We start from the raw sequence: 21,411 nt of genomic DNA on the forward strand, positions 1-21,411 counted from the left end.
CTCTGACTTAATTTCACTTGGTTTGTCTTGTCCATCTATGCAACATCAAGCTGCATAAATCAAAAATCATAACCGTTAGCAGCAGTTCCCAAAACCTACCCAGTGAAAATATACTCCCATGAAATGTAGCACCAGAGAAAAGTATTTTGCACTTGGTCCATTTAACAGTGACAATAAGAAAGTTAAATTCAATTTCCTAATAGAAGATCTCCCAGGAAAGTTATGTCTTACTATATTTCTTTTCTAAAATTCAATAGTATAATACTTTAATCTATCATAAAATAAATTCTTTTTAGAAAGGGGAGAACTAAGACAAAATACAGACACTAGTTGGGGGGAGGGGGAGGAATCAAAAGGCAGAGTGTTAAAAGTTAAAAAAAAAAAAAACCGAAAGAAAAAAAATCCCTAAAAGGCCAGAGCCATTTTTTAAAAAGATACCTCACTGTCGGGAGGCTGAAGCAATGACAAGAGAGGGCATTCTGGGATCTTCTGGGTTCTGGTAATGTTCTATTTTTTCATTTTGGCTGCTGGTTCTCTTAGCTCCAAACCTATCCCTCTATCCTGGCCTCGTAATGCTGGGGCCGGCTTCTTCAATCTACATTTCTGCTTTTTCATTTGGTTCCCTATTAATCTCTGCCAATCCATGCTAGAGAGATAATAAGGTTGGAGGAGAGAGCAGGGGCGTGTTCCTTACTGCAGCCTGCAGTTCCTGGGAGGATCACCTCAGCAATGCTTCTTCACTCCAACAGAGTAATTCCTTCCTGTTAAGGCAGCTGGATGCAGCTGCAGTTTTCCTAACACTTGAAGAACGAGCTTTATCACATCTTCTTACCCCAGAGATGGCAGAATCAGCTGGCCAGAGTACCATTCTCAGAAGTCTGGGTCCCATTTCCACAGAGCCCTTCTTCCCAGTTCAGAGATACCAGCAAAGCTGAGTAGTGGCCCTTCCTCAGAAGTCTGTTACAGCTCCACAGGTTTCCCTCCTCTAAGCTTCTACGTGTTAATAATTCCAAATTCTTCCTTTCAGCCCTCAGCTCTAGGGGTGGTAGCTGCTTCCTGAAGTTGCTACCTCTATAATACTTTCAGGTACTTATTACCTTTTCATTTAACAAGTTAACAACTTTATACGTGGTTAATGATTGTTTATATTAAATTCTCTCTATTGAAATAACCTAAATGTTAGTACTCATCAGAATTCTGGACCATCTGAAGAAAAGGAAGAGAAGAGCGAGAAGATTCCCAAATTTCTGGCTTAGACAACATATTGAATACTTAATACATGTTTATAAATAAAGAAAAAAAGATAAGAGAGGGCAAAAGAGAAAAAGATAAAGAAACAAAGGAACAAAATGTTTATGGGAACCTTTACTGTTGACTGAAGTATAAATTGATATAACCATTCTGGGGAAAGGCTTGATATCTTTAGTTAGATTGAATACGTACACATCCTTTGACTTGTAATTCCACTATGAATTTGACTTGTAATTCCACTATATATTCTAGAAAAATCTTGCATTTCTGTGCCAGGTGACATGTATAAAAATGGTTATAGCAGCATTGGTCATATGAACAATAAACTGGAAAAAACCTGAAATGTTCATCAGCAATAGAATACATCAATAAATAAAAATGAATGAAATATAGCTCTGTACATCACCAGGGATGAATCTCAGAAGGAAATCAGGCAGAAGTAAACAATACATTATTTGACAACATAGTTTTAGGAATACATAGATAGGTGGCAAAAAAAACAAAGAAAAAGAAGGAAAGGATTAACAAAATTCAGGACAGTCAGCCTCTGATGGGGAGGGAGCAGGATGTGACTGAGAAAAAGGGGCTTCTAGTATTCATATGCTCCATATTGGCCTGGGTGTTCAAATACTCATATATTTTCTATACACTGTATATACAGCATACATATATTCTTTTGTACATTCCTATATTTCACTTTTTTCTTTTTTTTAAAGAAACAGAAAGGGAAGATGAAGAAATGGCTAGAAATAGAGAGGAAGCACAGGGGTGACTTTGGTTAAGCAGACCATGTTTAAGGGAATTTCAAAGTGCTTCTAAAAGGACTAGGGGAGAATGAGTTTAGCAACATTTTGAGTATAAGTATAAATCAGAGTCTATTAAAACATTTCAAATTAAGCTTAAAAGCTAAATGGTTTTATACAACCCTATAAAGACATTTATTCTCTAGATTTAAAATCATAATTTTGAAATGCCATAATACCTTGTCACTTTGCTCCAGTGAAAAACTATCTAGCAAGAAGAGAGATATTGCTTGAAGAAACAAGAGATAGTGGCTGTACTCCCACATCATCATAAATGTGTAAGTTGAAGCACTCATCAACAAGTAGCAAAACCTCTAGGGAAAACAAAGAAAGAAACTAAATATCAACAGCTTCATTACTATAAAAATCTATGAGGTTGTTACCTCAAATTTTGCAGCTCTGTTACGGGGTACACTTTAAGGCTATACAATTTTTGAAACTTTGTTTTTAAATCACATAATTATTAAATCCTTACATAAACAATAAGATCTTAAATCAAGCACTCTAGAGAGAAATCAACCACTTGCCCTTCAATGTTCAACATTATACTGAGAACTTCAGGAAGACAAAGAAAAAAAGAAAATTCAGTACAATTTTCTTTCACCCCAAAAGAGATAAAGGAATAAATATTTTTAAATGGTGGCTTTTACTAGACTTGACTGCTGGGCTTTAGTTACAGTGGAAGTAACTCCTTTCACTCTATAATATTTTCACTCCCTGGTGCTTCATATTTTCCTAAGAGCTTCCATGTGATTAGTCTATTTATGTCTCAGCCTATTCCACACCCCATGGAAAAAAGTTCATTTCTTTTTTCATTTCCTTTCAGCACAGTGTGGCCTTACCTTTTCCCAAAGTTTGTACTGTCAACCATATAAAACTCTCAGCTGTTTTCATCTGCTAAAGTACTAAACACAAAGATTTCATTGCCCTTGCCTGAAATATTCCTGGCTAAAATCTATTCTGTCCTTCCAAATGTCATCTCCCCAGTGATCCCTTAGTGAGAAACCAAGTCTTAGCATATTTCTAGCAACAGTCTCAACTTCTTCTAGGGACCTACATTTTTATTCCTAATTCTTCCATCAGCCATAGTGTCAAAAGAATTGGTTCTGATAAGAACAATGAAAGGACAATAAGAGTCAAGTCAAGAAACCTAAGATAAGAACTGTGTTCTCTAAAACTAAATCTTTCAGACTCAGCTGACTATACTCAATGATAAATTCCAGAGTCAGAGATACCTCAGACCATCAGCAGATGTAAGAATTTTTCAGCATCCTGAATAAGATTAAGACCAGATAACAAAATGTAAGAGGTGGAAAAATTCCACCAGTTGATCGAATATCAAGGGCAAGGCCCAGAAGGGCTCAGCACTAATAGAATACATAAGCTTCTGCTCTATCTATCACCATAGCTGTAAGAGAAAGTGTTCTGGAAATCTTCCAATGTGGAACAACAGAACTGTAATAACCAGGCCTAAAACCATTATCCTCAGAAAAACCAGCTCCAGAAATCAATGAAGGGTCAGATCTAGATCCAGCTTAAGTAACCTACTGGCCACTTAGAGATTACTTTGGGGATGCTAGGGAAAAGCTACAGTATAATGAAACAAATTGCCAATTCCAAAGGTTTACTCTCAAACTACTCTAAGAACATGCAGTGAAGATATGATAGAGGGAATTCCCTGGCAGTCCAGTGGTTAGGACTCGGTGCTTTCACTGGCAGGGCCCAAGCTGGACCCCTGGTCAGGGAACTAAGATCCCGCATGCCGTGCGGTGCCGCCAAATTAAAAATAATAATAATAATAATAATAGAAACACATGTTAAACACAATCTGGAAAATGACCTAAGTTTCTCCTTTCTCTGGACATTTTCAAAATTCTATGCACTCTTGTCTACCCCTTACCTTTCTCACTTCATTTTCAACTATGCCTTTATTGTCAGCTTTTTTATATACATTACTTAAGTAACATTAAATGGGTTTCAGTAATCAGCCACAGATATCTCTGGATGGCTCCAGGTAACTGCACAAAAGATCTGATCTTGGATATCCTGATGCAACTGGGACCATGAGATCTACTCTCAAGAGTGGAAAGCAAAGTACAAAATATATGATTAAAATATCCATGTTGCTATAATACTACTCAGTAACGAAAAGGAGCAAACTACTGGTACATGCAACATCAACTTGGATAGATGTTTATGGCATTAGGCTTTATGAAAAAAGTCAATCTTGAAGGATAACATACTACAGAATTCCATTTACATAACCTTTCAAAGTGACAAAATTACAGTGATAGAGAACAAATTTATGGTTGCCAGAGGTTAGGGCTGAGGGAAAGAAATGACTATTAAGGGGTAACATAAGTGACGTATAGTGTGTGTGTATATATACATACACATCTTGATTATGGTAATGGTTACTTGAAATTACACATGACAAAAATTCATACAATTATACACCCTTCCCCCCAGAAAAGGAATGCATGTAAAAATGTTATAATAAAAAATACATATATATATTTAGTTTGAATTAGTTCACATGAAGTTGCAAAAACAGTACAAAGAATTCCCATGGGACTTCCCCGGTGGTGCGGTAGTTAAGAATCCGCCTGCCAATGCAGGAGACACAGGTTCGATCCCTGGTCTGGGAAGATCCCACATGCCACGGAGCAACTAAGCCCACGCGCCACAACTACTGAGCCTGCACTCTAGAGCCCGCGAGGCACAACTACTGAAGCCCGCACGCCTTGAGCCTGTGCTCCATAACAAGAGAAGCCACCGCAATGAGAAGCCGGCACACCGCAATCAAGAGTAGCCCCCTCTCGCCTCAACTAGAGAAAGCCAGCGCACAGCAACAAAGACCCAACACAGCCACAAAAGAAAAAAATAAAATAAAAAAAGAATTCCCATGGACTGCCTCACCCAGCTTCCCTCAACGACGATATCTTACGCGACCATTATGCACTGTCAAAACCAGGAAACTGATGCTGATACAATACTATTAATTCAGGTACAAACCTTCTTTAGATTTCAACACACACACACACACACACAAAGGCATGTGTGTATAGGGTAAGTTCAAGGGGAAGCAAACATAATTGAAGGATTGGACAGTTTTGCTTTTTATATAGGTATATTTTTTGGTTCCTAAGTTTTATTCAAGAACTCATACAAAATATACCAGATAATTGAGTTTTATTCCTCGTCTTCCTCCTCTTCTTCATCTTGATTAATCTGGAAGTAATGCAATTCATAACTTTCTTTGCTGTTAGCAACTACGCATAACCAATCACAGATTATTCTTCTTCAAATATTTTTTGGTGAGATATTTCAAACACCTTTTGGAAAAAGGCACCTCAGAAGTTACAGTAATCTTGCATTTGCTTCTTTCAATTGTTACAACACCTCCACCAAGATTCCTAGCTTTTCCATTCACTTTCTCTCCTGAAGAAACTGCTCAAAATTGGCAGCATCCGTGACTTCATCTTCTACAGGATGGGTATAGTCAAGAGTAAACTTGAGGACCTGCTTCTTTTTTTTGCCCACCCTGTGCCACAAGCTTTTTCACGGGCACCATGGCGGCAGCAGAGGCAGAAAGAGCAGTTTTGCTTTTTAAAAAATTGAGTTTTAAGCTGAAGGGCTAAGAATACAGTAAACCTGCTTTTTTTTACTACCATGTTTTTATAGAATCCTTAGTATTGTTACCCTTTAATATTTGCATAGATATTTTGCCCTTGCTGTGTACTCTTGAGTATCAGATGAGTGGTTAGTTATAAATAATCAAATAACTGATAAGGACAATTTTCCTCCTTTACCTTAATACGAAGAGAGGAAAAAAAGAGAAAGAGGAAGGGAGGGAAGAAGGGAGAATATTATGGAATACTTTCAAAATAGAGAAAAATAATTGTGGTTAAATAAAAAAGGAGAAACAAAGTGTAAACTAAAATAGGGGTATAAGCTATTCTTGGATCCCTTCCAAAAGCACCAGGTCCTTGGTAAACAACAGTAAACTGAACGGAAATATACTTTTCACTGTATATGTATCCATTTGCACTGACTGAATTTTTTTTTTTACCATCTGTACAATGTAGATGTATTACTTTAAAAAAATTTTATTTATTTATATATTTTATTTTTGGCTATGTTGGGTCTTCGTTGCTGCACACAGGCTTTTTGTCTAGTTGCAGCGAGTGGGGGCTACTCTTTGTTGTGCTGCGCAGGCTTCTCAATGTGGTGGCTTCTCTTGTTGCAGAGCACGGGCTCTAGGTGTGCAGGCTCCAGTAGTTGCGGCGCGTGGGCTCAGTAGTTGTGGTGCACGGGCTTAGCTGCTCCACGGCATGTGGGATCTTCCCAGACCAGGGATTGAACCTGTGTCTCCTGCATTGGCAGGCGGATTCTTAACCACTGCACCACCAGGGAAGCCCCTGTATTACTTTAATTTTAAAAAGTTAGAATTTAAAAAATACTGGAAAGAATACATAACATGGCAATAAAAAAAAGTTATTCAGAAAAATATAAAATATAGTATAGAAGGGAAAAAATAAGTTTACATTTCATTCTACCTTTTCCAAAACTCCTTCTTTTAAAATAAATAAGAATAATGGTTTTATTAAAAAGATATTTGAAAGGGAATTCCCTGGAGGTCCAGTGGTTAGGACTCCACGCTTCCACTGCAGGAGGCACGGGTTCGATCCCTGGTCGGGGAACTAAAATCCCACGTGCTGGGCGGTATGGCCAAAAGTAAAATAAAATAAAATAAATATTTGATAAACCTTTTTTTTGGCAACAAAACTTTCATATTAATTCAAAATAATGGTAAATACAAAGAAGCTTAGGCAGTTCATTTTGCTATATTATACACTTTTATTCAAAAATTGAAGAACTATTCTTCCCTAAGAGAAGGCTGCACAATGTAACAGGAAAACACTCAAAGACTCCCTATTACAGAAAATATTCTTTCTCAGAAAGCTGTTTATACAAAACCAACAAAAGGAAAATTACAAATCTGAAATGTGTTATTATTTTAGATAAAAAAGGAAATACTAGTGTTATAAAAAATGAAATAAAGTTTGCTATGCTCAGGACATCTGACGTCACTGAAAGGAGGAAAGAACATTTTTCAGAGATTTCAAAAAGGAACCGTAAGTAAATACAATTTCCTGGCCAACCAGGTCCCTACAGTCCCTTTTTCTAGCCAGGAATTCTTAACCTAAGACAGGCAGACAGACTGTCAAAGGATTGCTACATTTAAGTCAATTTCAGTGTAATTGGTTGCCTTTTATAATCACATTTATTTTATTTTATGCATTTAAAATCATTATTCTGAGACAGAGTCTCTAAGCTTCACTTGACTGCTGAAAGGGCTTATGGCAACAACAACAACAGCACAACAACAGTAAGAATCTAAACTATCCAGGATAGTCTCCTGAAGCTCACTACCTTACCTACACCTCAGTCACAGAAAACATACAGGCAAACAAAATATGCAGTGCTACCACTGTTGTCCCTTGTAGTCACTCTTTATATCTTCATTAATATTCTTCAACTTGTGATGATTAAAGGCCATCAATGTTCCAGAAGTGAGAGAAATGGTAAAATAACGAGACATTAATTTTCAAAATAAGATATTCTTCATATATTTGTCAAGTAACCGTACTAAAACAATATAACACCTGCTTTCTCATAAATATAATTTACTGTCAATCAGATTACAGAATAACTGTTATAACAAGACTACCTAACTATATCCTTTACTGTGTAGTAACCAGGTTTCACTGACTATAATTTAACTCTTAATATGAATAGCTTTAAAATTATGTACCACATTTGCAATACATCAGAATTGTGACAAATAAATTTGTATCTTACCTCTCCATAAGAATTTAAGTTGCTTTTTAAGTAGCCTGTAAGTGCAGCAACTTGGCATGCAAAATATGGTAGTGCCCAGTTTTCTCTTAGAGGAATGGAGTATTCAATTCTTGTCGTATCTACCCTAAAATGAACCACAGATGAACAGCAAAATAGCAAGACATTATATTTGTGTAACACTATACTTTTCAAGGCTCTTTCACACACTGTTCTCCACATCCTGTGAGGTAGGCATGGACAAAGCCACCATTACCTATACAGCGTCTTTGAACAAATTAATAGTGTTTCACCCTTACCTTACCTCCTACCCAGGAAGACTTAGTGCTGCTGTGTCTGCTTGATGAATAGATGGGCCTCTGTGAGAAGTTGAAAAAGGCATCCCTGCTCCAGGCAGATAAAGCCTCATGCTACAACACACAGCTTGCTGCAGGGTACACTGGAGTTCAGCCCCCCACCCTCCCTTCCCTTAACAAGATGGCTATCCCTCTCTAGAGCACAATGTGCACTACATAACTAGCAGGCCTGGCAGATCCACAGTTCTTACACTAACCCTTATATAAAAGGAATACGAAGTTCAGAGAGGTGACGACTTAATGAAGTCATATAGCTAGCAGGTGACACAACTAGGATTACAATGCATATCTTCTGATATCTAGTTTAATACTTTTCTCAATCAGCAGGTTACAAAGAATTAACATTACAGTAGTCCTTTATGTGATAGATCTAGAGAGCTTTGAAAATCTCCACAATCAAACACAATGTCTTTGCAGGCACCTCCTAAGTTTCTCCTCTATCAGTTTTCATTGAGAGCCTGTTGTCTCCTATGCATATCCTCACACCGCAATGGACTCCCTTCCCAATAATAATTAAATCTGGATCTCATAAACCCAATGGCTATTTCCCACACAAAAAACTAAGGTGCTATTGCTTTAAAAACTTCATGAAAATTGCTGCATAATTCTCCTAATGGAGACAAACATTCTTGTGTGTAATTTAGTTCAGTCAAATTGTGACATAGGGAATTCCCTGGTGGTCCAGTGGTTTGGGACTCCGTGCTTTCATTGCCGAGGGCGCAGGTTCAATCCCTGGCTGGGGATCTAGGATCCCACAAGCCATGCAGCACGGCCAAAAAAATAAATAAAATAAATTAAAAAAAAATTTTTTTAATGTAGTATAGCCATACAATAGGATACTACTCAGCAATAAAAAGAAATAACTATTGATACACCCAACATACATGAATCTCAAAATAATTATGCTGAGTGGAGGAAAAAAAAACCCGAAAAAGTATATGCTATATGACTCCATTTATATAAAATTCCAGAAAATGCAAACTAATTTATAGTGACAGAAAGCAGATCACTGGTTTCCTGAAGACAGTGGAACAGCAGTAGAGGTGGGGTAAGAAGAGGAAAGAGGGAGAGATTACCAAGAAGCACAAGAAAACTTTTGGGTGTGATAATGTGTATTATACTGATTTTGTTGATGGTTTCACAAGTGTGTCTAAATGTCTAAAATTATCAACTTGTACATTTTAAATATGTACAAGTTTATTCTATGCCAATTACATCTCAATAAAATTTCTAAAAAGTATTAGAAAATAACCTGTGTTCTATGAATGTATATGTAATTGAATATATATACATAAATTAAAAACATGAAGATCAAATGAAATAAAAGCTGGAAAAAACTTAGTACAGTGTCCAGAACCTAGTAAACAGTATTAGATCTTATCTCTTTTATAACTCTGTAATGAACTATTTTTACTTAACAATATATTATGAGCATCTTTCCATAGTATATATGTCAATATACTTCAAGAATATTGAATGGTCATGGCACATAACTGTACAGGTTTATCATAATCTAACCAGCTCCTATTGTTATACACTTACATTGTTTCTGACTTTACCTATTAAAAACAGTTTTTAAAAATAGGAACCAATGTTTTTGTATAGTGATCATTGGTTTCATTGTTAACTTTTAATTCTTTAATCCAATGGAATGTATTTTACTATGTGTGCAGTAAGTATTTCTTTTCCAGATTTGATTGCTGCAATACCATTTAGTGAACATCATGTATTCTAAAGGCCACTTACTTTCATACAATATTATTTATGAAAAATTGTTGTGAAAGTTAGCTTTCTAAAAGACAAAACAAGATATTAACATGTCATAAGTCAGGAAGCACAAAGGAGAAGATGTCTATTCTCCAGTCAGGACTCTGTCAACCACTCTATCAGCCTAGGATTGGGAAGGTGAACCTGGCAATCCTCATTCCAAAGACTCACTCACTACCCTTACCCAACGCACAGCGTAGTGCAGTGAAACCTATAAAACTCTGCACCAGAAGCACTGTCTGGAGAAGGGATGAAGGAAATCTTCTCTAGTCACTGCAGCAAAAACTGAGTAGGGTCTCTGCCAGTTATTCTCTACACGTGAACAAGCCTCCTCACGGCCACAGTCCTGAACACCTGTGCTACTCTTGCTCTTCCCCACACCATCCATGCCTGGTGGTAGTGAGAACCAGAAGGCTAACAGTGGGATGTGACAAAATCCAACGAGACTCACTTTTTCTCCCCAGCGGCAGAGTCTAGCAGACAGCAGCACAAACCAGCAATTCAAATAATAACTACTTTTATCAATTGTATCTATGGATACATTCCCAGAGATCAGCTAACTCTGAGTTTTTGTGTTTTCATTTTAAACACATCATAGTATAAACATAACCTGAATCACTTGGATGACCACTTTGTAACTCACTACTGCCAAAAAGATTTCAGGACTCACTTCCATGTTTGTGTTAACAATCCAGTTGGTAACACAGTACTACTTCAATTAGCTTGGGCTAATCAGAAAAAAAATGAGATGGTCTTAATACTAAATGATGTATTGCCAAGTAAAAACAGAATGATGTACTGATCACTGTGGTAAAAGAAAAAAAAAGAGATTTCATAATGGACTGAACAGAGCAACATGATGAGAAACAAGTCATCTCACGGTACCTAACTGTGTAGGTTTGTCATACACAGAGAGTAGAAATTTGGCGTTAGCAAAATATAATTTTTCACATTAAAGTTTTTAGTTAATATTTTACTGGTTTGTTACTTTATTAGTAAATTGGTTTCAATACATAAGGAGCTTAAAAACATAGTTTAATGCTTTATATTTAAGTAGCATTACCATTCAAATTACTTAAATCAACACACGGAATCCATGATTATTAAGTTTTAAATATATATAACTGAAGTTTGAGAAACATTGATTTAGATTAGACGTGAAAAACAGCTTGGCATGTCAATCCAATGTATAATGTGTGAAAGTTGAAAAACACCTATGCAATATCAGTATAACTTCTAATGGCTATATGTTCCCTTGCATTGACATATTACAATTTACCTAACCATTCCCTTATATTTAGGTTGTTTTCTAATTTTTCATATTATTACAAATAATACTATAATAAATAAGTTGAAGCAGTGAACTCTTTCCTTCTTTTTTGAATTATTTGAATTATTAAATTATTAATAATAATTAAATAATTCAAAATTATTTTTTGAATTATTCCTTGGAACACAATGAAATTCCTGGGAAAAACTGACATCTAAAATTGAAAAACTTTATACTTCCACAAGCATCCAGAGTATACCAATATCATTATTACAGACCCAGCACCATGTGTTACCATTATTTTTGTTAACTCTGGGACATGTGCATTCCTTGCATCTTACCCTTTTATGGATCACCGATGTGCACAGTTACCCTTTTTTGGCCAAAGATTAAACTTAGTATAGACTTTTAATCAGATATATTTTCTTTGCTTTTTAAATATAAACATGTGTCCACTGAAAGTGATTCTCAACGATATATTTGTAGATGAGAAGATCAGTGGGGACCAAGAGCAATTTCTATATTGTTTATACATGAAGACTGGACTCAGGTTAGCCCATTTTGGTGATAAGTCTGATCAAAGGGAGTCATCTGCCTCTGATTTCCCCCCACTACTATATGCACAGTGCTATTTCCTGAAATTTTCTTGAATTTTCTAGTATACCTACATCCTTTAGTTTGAACAAACAGGAGCTATTTTATAATCCTGCTTTCTACTTCTAATATTAAGGAACGAGTATCACAAAATGTCATTAAGAACACAACGAATAATCATAATATAATGGAATGACTAATATCTTTTTGCACTTTTCTAGGCAATCATTTATAAACCAAAGCTGATAAATAAAAAAGACAGCATACTCTTTCATGGCATTCAAATATATTTTACAGTATAAAATATATACCAATATGGGACTTCCCTGACGGTCCAGTGGTTAAGACTCAGTGCTTCCACTGCAGGGGGCATGGGTTCAATCCCTGGTGGGGAACTAAGATCCCACATGCCACACAACACACGGCAAAAAAAAAAAAAAAAAAAGGAAAATATATACCAATAAAAAATAAACAATGTAAAACAAACACATAAAGAAAAAGCTACTTGCTAAGATGTTTCAGTTGCTAAAAGATACACTTTAACAGAATATATCAGATTAATATTTCTACCTAACTCCTGCTCCAGCTACCCAGGATATATTGTGTCATTAAACAAGGCAATTTAATAAGGCAATTGAATTATAATTAAATAAGGCAATTTCCTTACAATTCTCACTAAGATCTTTAAAATAATTTATTTGACAGGGAGACTTATTATTCTTTAATTGCTGTTATTTTTACATGATAAAGTTGCCTAGTCTTTCTCTTTGAACTTCTGATGAAGAAAGATCTAGGGATTAAATGAAATGAATATTAAAGTTCATTGTAGGTGACAGCCAGCCTCCAAGATGGTTCATAACAGTCCCTGCCTCCTGGTATTAACACCCTGTGTAGCCACTTCCCATGTTGTGCCACAATTAGTCTGCATGACCAACAGAATATGGCAGAGTGATGTTCTATCATTTCTGATATGAGGTTATTAAAGATAGCTGGCTTCCACTACGACACATTCACTCCAGTCTCTCTTGGATCATTCACTCTAAAGGAAGCCAGCAACCAAGCTGTGAGCAGCCCTCTGCAGAGGTCCACGTGATGAGAAACTAAGGCCTTCTAGGCCAACAGCCAGCGAGGAACTGAGGCTTCTTGCAAAAGCCACACGAAGTGAACTAAGTAAAAATGATCCAGGCCAGTCAAGCCTTCAGATGACTGTAGCCCCAACCAACTACTGACTCAACCTCACAAGAAACCCTTAGCTAGAACCACCCAGATAAGCCACTCTGGATTCCTGACCCTCAGAAACTGTGAGAGATAATGTTTGTTGTTTTAAGCTGTTAAGTTTTGGGTTGATCTGTTATACAGCAATAACTAATGCATCACATAGTCAAGAAAGCAATCCTTTTAGAAGGTCTCTATTTTAAATAATGCTGTATACGAAACACACTTTCACTCTAAAAAGCAAGAAATTTCTAGACCTAGTCTATTAGCACTGAAATAAATTCTGTGAGTGTGCTATTAAATTTCTAACAATGAATCCTAATGAAATTTTAGAAGAGTACATGGCAACTTAAAATATTCTCTAACGGGCACTTGCTGACTTAACAAGAAGTCATCTATACCCCTAGCATCCACACCAGATTCTCTAATACTATTTTATACTAAAAGGAATCAAAGCTCCAAAGAAAAAAGGCTAATTGCAAATCTTTCATTGGAATATACAAGGTGAGCCTGCTCTTCCTGTTGAGCCAGAAAAAAAGGACACTTTCAAAGATTAATGAAGATGTGTCAAAAGAACTCGGGAGCCAGTCTGAAAGCACTCCCAACGACCAATGCTGTAAAAATTTAAGCAAGAAAAAGAACAATGATGGTAATGTATTTTAGCCCTATTGAATCAATGAAAATCTCTAAGTACAGAAAGATGCTTAAAAAGGAGAACACCAGAAAATGCTTTTTATCACTGTATGAGACAGCTATTAAAACAATCTCTTACAAAGAAATTGGTAATTAAAGTAAAATTAAGCATTTGTCCTAACTTTCTAATAGTAACTGAATTTAAAGGTAACCAAAGAACCTGGTTAATAAAGAAAGATTCTACTTTTGAAGAATGAAGCTAATGAAAATAGAAAAACCTAATTTTATAAACCCTAAATTACGCAAAGACTGTCAACTAGAGTTATAACCCTTGGGTATATTGTTAATGGTGAAAAGGATGCTCATTTGATGCCCCAGAACACCACACAGATTGTGTTGTAGTCATAAGAGGAAAACATAATTATTCAATGGAGAGATCAGACTGTCATCCTTCAAACCAGCAGTCAATTTCAGCTTCACTAGGGTTAGGCCAACTAAATACCCTGTAACTTGTAAAGTCACAGAACATGAAAACTACATCATCGACAATATATTCTAACCAAAATTGCTTATCTTGAATCCATCAAGCCTTTAGAGGTATCTTCCAGATTACATAAACACAGAAGACAGAGAAAAGTTAAATAAAACCACAAGGAAGCAACAGGAAAAATCCAGAAGTTGGGACATTCTGTAGGACGACTGACTTGGTCCCTTCAACAAGCCAACTGTCATTAAAAAAAGGGACTATGTTAGATTTAAAGAGAGTTAAGGAACGTAACAACCAGATGCAATACGTAGTCCTGGATTAAATACTGGTTTGGATAAACCAGCTATAGAGGGTATTTTGGGGTCAACACAGGAAATTCTAATATGGGCTGGGTATTAGAAAAGATAAAAAAGTTATTGAGGGCTTCCCTGGTGGTGCAGTGGTTGAGAATCTGCCTGCCGATGCAGGGAACACGGGTTCGAGCCCTGGTCTGGGAAGATCTCACATGCCGCGGAGCAACTAGGCCCGTGAGCCACAACTACTGAGCCTGCGTGTTTGGAGCCTGTGCTCCGCAACAAAAGAGGCCGCGATAGTGAGAGGCCCGCGCACCGCGATGAAGAGTGGCCCCCGCTTGCCGCAACTGGAGAAAGCCCTCGCACAGAAACGAAGACCCAACACAGCCAAAAATAAATAAATAATAATTAAAAAGCTCTTTGTGTCTAAAAAAAAAAAAAGTTATTGAAATAGAAAGGCAGAGGCTTCTAAATAAGGAAAGCAGCATATAAAACAGTATGTGCAATATATCTCATCTTGGTTAAAAAAATATATACATATATATACATACATATACCACAAATACATACATGTATACACACTCATATTCACGATAGAAAAAGGTCCAAAATAATATGCACCAAGATATAAACAATGCTGAGTGATTTCCAGGTGGTGGGAATGTGAAGTTATTATTTTATTTTTGCTGGTTTCAATTTTTTTATGATGTACATATGTTGCTTTTTTTTTTTTTTTTTTTTATTTATTTATGGCTGTGTTGGATCTTCTTTTCTGCGCGAGGGCTCTCCCCAGTTGCGGCAAGCGGGGGCCACTCCTCACCGCGGTGCACGGGCCTCTCATCATCGCGGCCTCTCCTGCAGCGGAGCACAGGCTCCAGACGCGCAGGCCCAGTAAGTGTGGCTCACGGGCCCAGCCGCTCCGCGGCATGCGGGATCCTCCCAGACCAGGGCTCGAACCCGTGTCCCCTGCATCGGCAGGCAGACTCCCAACCACTGCGCCACCAGGGAAGCCCCATATGTTGCTTTTATAATAATAAAGTTTGGTTCATCCCTGTACTCCCTTTATGAGTTAAGAAGAAACATACTGATAACTCATAAAGCTGGACAGCTATACTTGAAAACTTCTAAGGAAGATTTTTTAAATTGCTTACTTCAAACAGTTGCCAGCATGTGACCCTAAACAAAGCCCAGTAAGAGATATAGCCCTAAATCTGAAACTCAGTGTCTTTGAAGTACCATATTTTTCATTTGGCAGTTGCCAAAAGAAAATGTATAACAGAAGAAGGGTCTCATTTTCTAAAATTTAATCATGTTAAGTGTTATGAGGGGAAAGTGCTATGGAGAGGAAGCACTTTCAAAAGCCAAAAAAGGATCATTCAAAAAATAAATTTTTGACACTGACCAATGCCAAGAAAATTTTAGCTCTCCAGTTCAAAGAAGTCCCATCCCCTACTCTCTTTGTACCCACTATTAAAGAACTGAGGCTCCTTTAATCACCAAAAGGAATGGATTTATTATTCAAAGCACACTGTCATAGATTAATATAGTGGTTAACTTAAAACTGATACATCTGATGCCTCTTCCTTCTTTTCATGAAGCTATGTCATCAATTTTAAATAAATGAGGAAAGACATGTATGCCAATGTTGCTATGGTTGAAAAAAGAGAGATAGAGGTGGGTGTATTATTTTTCAACTGTTGCATGACGAATGACCACAAATGTAGCAGCTTAAAATAACACATTAGCTCACAAACCCAGCACAGTATGGCTGGATTCTCTGTTCAGGGCCTCCTTAAGCTAAAATCTAAGCATCAACTGGGGCTGTAGTTCTTATCCAGGGCTTGTAGAGTTTTTACAAGCTCACTGGTTGTTGGCAGAATTCATTTCCTCCTCACTTCAATCCAGCAACAAGGCACCAAATCCTTCTCATGCTTCAAATATCTCTGACTTCCCTTCTGTACCAGCTGCAGAAAGCTGCTCACTTTTAAGGGCTCGTACGATTAGATCAGGCCCACCAGCTAACCTTCCTACCTTAAGGTCAACTATGCCGTATAACTGGGGTCCCCAACCCCGGGCCACGGACCAGTACTGGTCCACGGCCTGTTAGGAACTGGGCTGCACAGCAAGAGGTGAGCGGCGGGCAAGCGAGCGATGCTTCACCTGCCGCTCGTGTTACTGCCTGACCCATCCACCCCACTTCGTGGAAAAACTGTCTTCAAAGAAACCTGTCCCTGGTGCCAAAAAGTTTGGGGACCGCTGCCGTACAACACAACATAATCACAGGAATGAAATCTCATCATATTCACAGGCAGGAATCAGGGCATGGAAGGTTTGGAGAGGGGAGCCATTTTTAGAACTCTACCACAGTCACAAAAAACTGTAAAACTTAATTAAAAACACCTTTCTTACCTGTTAATAATGAACCATGCAACAGTTAGCATTCCTGCTAGCCAAGTTCCACTCATAAGCCAACTTGTAACAAATAAAGCAGTGACATATATTCCTTGCAATCCAAAAACAATGCCAATATAGAAATATACTGGCTCAATAATCTCCTAATTGGGAAAAAAAAAAGAGAGAGAGACAAGGAGATAATAGGATGACAATGTATAATTTTGAGGATTCATAAATATGTGAGAAAATAAATATTAAAGTCAAAAGAGACACATACATTGCTACCAGTTGCTTGATATAAAACGCTGGCAATAAGTTCTGGATATAGAGACATTTGCTGCACTGCATTTATAGTCTTCAGAGATACAGTTTTGTTATTGTGTGTCAGTTCGTATATACCTAAAGCCAGAAAAATTTTTCTCCAGATTATTTATTCTGCTTTTACAAGAATTGAACATGTTATTCAGAAGTCATTAAATACTTTAAACTATTATCAAGAAGGATCTCAAAATATAATACTCTGTGCCTCATTTTTCCAATTTTTAAATTAACTACAAGAAAGACCAATACCTACATTCTGAGACAAATCTCCACATTCAAGGGCTCCCACATATAAGAACAATGTTTTATTTTAGGAAAATATTGTTACTAAATATACAAATGTAGTTATCATACCTCTTTCAAATGAAGGTGCCTTTAACATATCCTTATAATAAGAATAATAAATGGCACTATCACCCTGAAATGTGATTTCCCGTTCAAGCTCCTAAAAGAAAATGAAATGATCATTTCAATACCAGTGTCTTAAATTTCAACTGCAATCTTTTTCTCTCCTCATATTCCAAATTAATGCCATTTATTTATCCTTTTATTCAAAGACATGTTTGAATATTCCTTTAATCACTAGTGGCCATATTAATAAGATTACACTTTTCAATAATCTGGCAATCACTTTAACGAAATACCTAAGGTTTAAACTAGATTGTAACTCGTTAAGTTATTTGCCTATTATATATAAGAAAAATCTGAAAGGAAAACCCAAAGTAGTACCATAAGGAGAACAAGAATAGTATAGCAGAAAATAAAAAATGATGGTTGAGGTGTTAGAAGTCCATAATAAAAATATAAGTTTAAAAAGAAAGTATTATTTTTCTATTGCTATGCCACTTCCCTAGGTATCCAGAATAGCAAGCCCTTAATTAGGGCTTTTCAAGAGCAGCAGATAACTAACCAGTTCTTTTCAAATGAACTCCCAGAAATGTAAGTAAATCTTAAAATTCCTAAAATTAGGCTGTACAGAACCAAGAATATAGGTAGTCAAAAACATTGAAACCTGTGCTTTTCATGATGAATCAAACTTTCATAAATCTATAATCTTTTAAAATGAAACATGTTTATTTTCATGCATAATTTTATCAATTAATACAAAAGATATCAGAGCAGTTTCCCCAAAGTTTGATCAACAGAACTTCCTAAGGTATTAATGGGTGTTACCTAAAAAGAGTTAAATAAGCTATGTCAAGGCTGGATTAGAGAAAGTTAAATGAGTTTTTTCATTGCAAGACTTTTCAGAGTTTCAGTATTCATTATGCACTGAGAATCTCTATAAAGTCTTTCCTAGATCTATTTGACCAGTGAACCCCTTGTTTTTTTCTCATTTAGAGATTATTAGTCTAAATAAATTTCCTCAAAATTATTTTTTATGAATGGGTACTGATTTTTCTTTCTAAAATTTCAAAGATGTAAACTCTTAATCAGTGCTTCTCAAAGTTAATGTGCATTTAAAACTTCTAGAGATCTTATTCAAACATAGATCCTTATTCTAAAGTGTGGCCTGAGAATCTGCAATTCTGAAAAAGCTCCCAGATGATGCCAATGCTCCTGGCTCATCACAATGCTCTTCATGGATGTCTTCTAGATTTTCAAACCTTATTGTTCTCAACTCTGCCTACATAACAGAATCACATGGAAAGATTTCATGCAATATTGACCCCAGACACTCTCCCCACCCCACCTAAGAATCTGTGAGGGAAGTTATTTTTTAAATCATCCCAGATTTTTCTATTGTACATCCAGTGTTGAGAACAACTAATACTTAATCTTCATAACATTTTCAAGGAAACAGGATATACAAAAGCCTTGGTCAAATCAATACAGGTAAGTAATTATTCAGTTAAATGTTTTGGTGGTGTTAGATAAATCAATGGCTTAAAAACATTTAGTCAGCTTGACTACTCACTCAAAAATAAGAACAACAACAAAAAAGAGTTTGGGCTAAAACAAAAACAAAAAAACTTCAGAGTCAAGTGGTAACACCACGAACTTTGCCAATGCATATTACAGGTATACCTGATTGTGAAGGTAAGTCTGAAAACAAACTTATTCAAAGGCCAAATGAATTATGAATATAACTATAGTGAGTAAAGAGTCCGTGATTAACACATGATTTAAAACCAAACATTAAACATACTAATATGAGGCAACATTTTAATAAATACTGTTATGTCTGCTAATCATTTTCAGCACCTCAAAACATTCTAATCTAAAAATTAAAATATTGTGATGCTGAAACTTCCACAGACTGTTTCTTAAATGTAAACTACCAAAACTACTAAAAAGCTGACTAAACTTCATAACATTTCACTGTCATCAAAAGTCCTGATAAATCAATTGCATGAAGGAAAGCCCCCTCATAATTTCTGTTCTACCACCTTGAAATACATTCTATTAAATTTTTCAAGGTTGATACTGTGACTCAAAACAGCTTCTATACCATTTTGTTCCTACTGGCTTACAGCTGTAACATTAAGAAAGCACTTGTCACACTTATCATGCATATGTTTTGGCTCCCTGGAAAACACATTTAAATTAACATTAAATATTAAAACAAACGTTCATATGTTCAAAATTCTTTCTTCTTACCTGCCTGTTGGAAAACCAGAATTTCCGTTCATGGTATGCTGATAAATAGAGAGCATACATCATACCACTAGTAACTGCTGCAAGACAGCCAATGAATATCTTTGCAAAGCGCTGAAATAATATATCTGAAAAAGCATATTAAAAGTGATCAGTTGTGGATGATATTTATATTTATGGACTTCTATTAAAAAGAAAAAGTAATCAAAGGTTGTATGTATCCTTGATATGATGTGACAAAAATGGCATTCTAACTCTGTGGTCTTCTTCCCCAAAACCCATAATCCCAGTCTAATCATTAGAAAAACAGCAGGCAAATTCCAAGGGAGGGCCATCCTACAATATACTCGACCAGTACTCCTCAAAACTGTCAAGGTCATCAAAAACAAGGAAAGTCTGAGAAACTGTCACAGCCAAGAGAAGTCTAAGGAGACATGATAACTATATGTAATGTGGTATCCTGGATGTGATCCTGGAACAGAAAAGGACATTAGATAAACACTAAGGAAATATGAATAAAGTATGGACTTTAGTTAAAAATAATGTATCAATATAAGTTCATTAATTGTAACAAATGTACCATACTAATATAAAATGTTAATAATAGGGAAAATTCGTGGGGGGGCATGTAAAATGGGAACTCTGTACTATACCGTCTGCTCAATTCTTCTATAAATTTAAAATTAAAGTCTACTAATTTAAAAAAGGAATAAAAGGAACGTACTACCAAATATCTAGAGAAAAAAAAAGGTTCATTCAGAATTACTATTGTTATTTCTTTCCTTATCAAGAAATTTTTTTATTGAGGAATAATTTACATACTATAAATTACATACAGCTCTTTAAATTGTACAATTCAATGACTTGATGATTACGTATTTAAAACATCATATACAACATCATATACAAAGTATTCACATTATATATATGTAAATACATTTTTTAAAAAACATTATTTATTTATTTATTTATTGGCCGTGTTGGGTCTTCATTGCGGCGAGCGGGGGCTACTCTTCGTTGCAGGGCGCGGGCTTCTCATTGCAGTGGCTTCTCTTGCTGCGGAGCATGGGCTCTAGGCGCGTGGGCTTCAGTAGTTGTGGCACATGGGCTCTACTAGAGCGCAGGCTCAGTAGTTGTTGCGCATGGGCTTACTTGCTCCGCGGCATGTGGGATCTTCACGGACCAGGGCTTGAACCCTTGTCCCCTGCATTGGCAGGCAGATTCTCAACCACTGCACCCCCAGGGAAGCTCCTATGTAAATACTTTTTGACGAAAACATAAAACACATTTGAATTTTCTACACACAGGATGATTTAGTCCTGCTATAGCTATTAACTATAATTCAGTATAATAATAGCAAATACTATATGATTTCACTTATATGTGGAATCTAAAAAACAAAACAAATGAACAAACATAACAAAACAGAAACAGTGTCATAGATACAGAGAACAAACAGGTGGTTGCCAAAGCGCAGAGAGGTGGGGGAGGAGAGAAATAGGTGAGGGAGATTAAGAGGTACAAACTTCCAGTTGCAAAATAAATGAATAACAGGTATGAAATGTAC

At 36.3% G+C, this 21,411-nt stretch overlaps 1 protein-coding gene and 1 pseudogene across 3 annotated transcripts in view; both read right to left on the reverse strand.

Moving 5' to 3' along the window:
• Window positions 1-21,411, reverse strand: part of DPY19L4 (dpy-19 like 4) — a 61,258-nt gene that overhangs the window by 25,375 nt on the left and 14,472 nt on the right. For all 3 annotated transcript variants that reach the window (XM_036830483.1, XM_036830485.1, XM_036830484.1), the window contains 6 exons: window positions 19,848-19,972; window positions 17,601-17,691; window positions 17,203-17,324; window positions 16,941-17,086; window positions 7,920-8,043; window positions 2,234-2,368 (listed from right to left, as the gene is read on the reverse strand). In XM_036830483.1, coding sequence (XP_036686378.1) covers window positions 2,234-2,368; window positions 7,920-8,043; window positions 16,941-17,086; window positions 17,203-17,324; window positions 17,601-17,691; window positions 19,848-19,972 — 743 coding nt within the window. The remainder of the gene's footprint in view (window positions 1-2,233; window positions 2,369-7,919; window positions 8,044-16,940; window positions 17,087-17,202; window positions 17,325-17,600; window positions 17,692-19,847; window positions 19,973-21,411) is intronic.
• Window positions 5,247-5,628, reverse strand: LOC118883538 (annotated as a pseudogene).

Source organism: Balaenoptera musculus, chromosome 17, assembly GCF_009873245.2.
Source record: "Balaenoptera musculus isolate JJ_BM4_2016_0621 chromosome 17, mBalMus1.pri.v3, whole genome shotgun sequence".
NCBI classification, from domain to species: domain Eukaryota; kingdom Metazoa; phylum Chordata; class Mammalia; order Artiodactyla; family Balaenopteridae; genus Balaenoptera; species Balaenoptera musculus.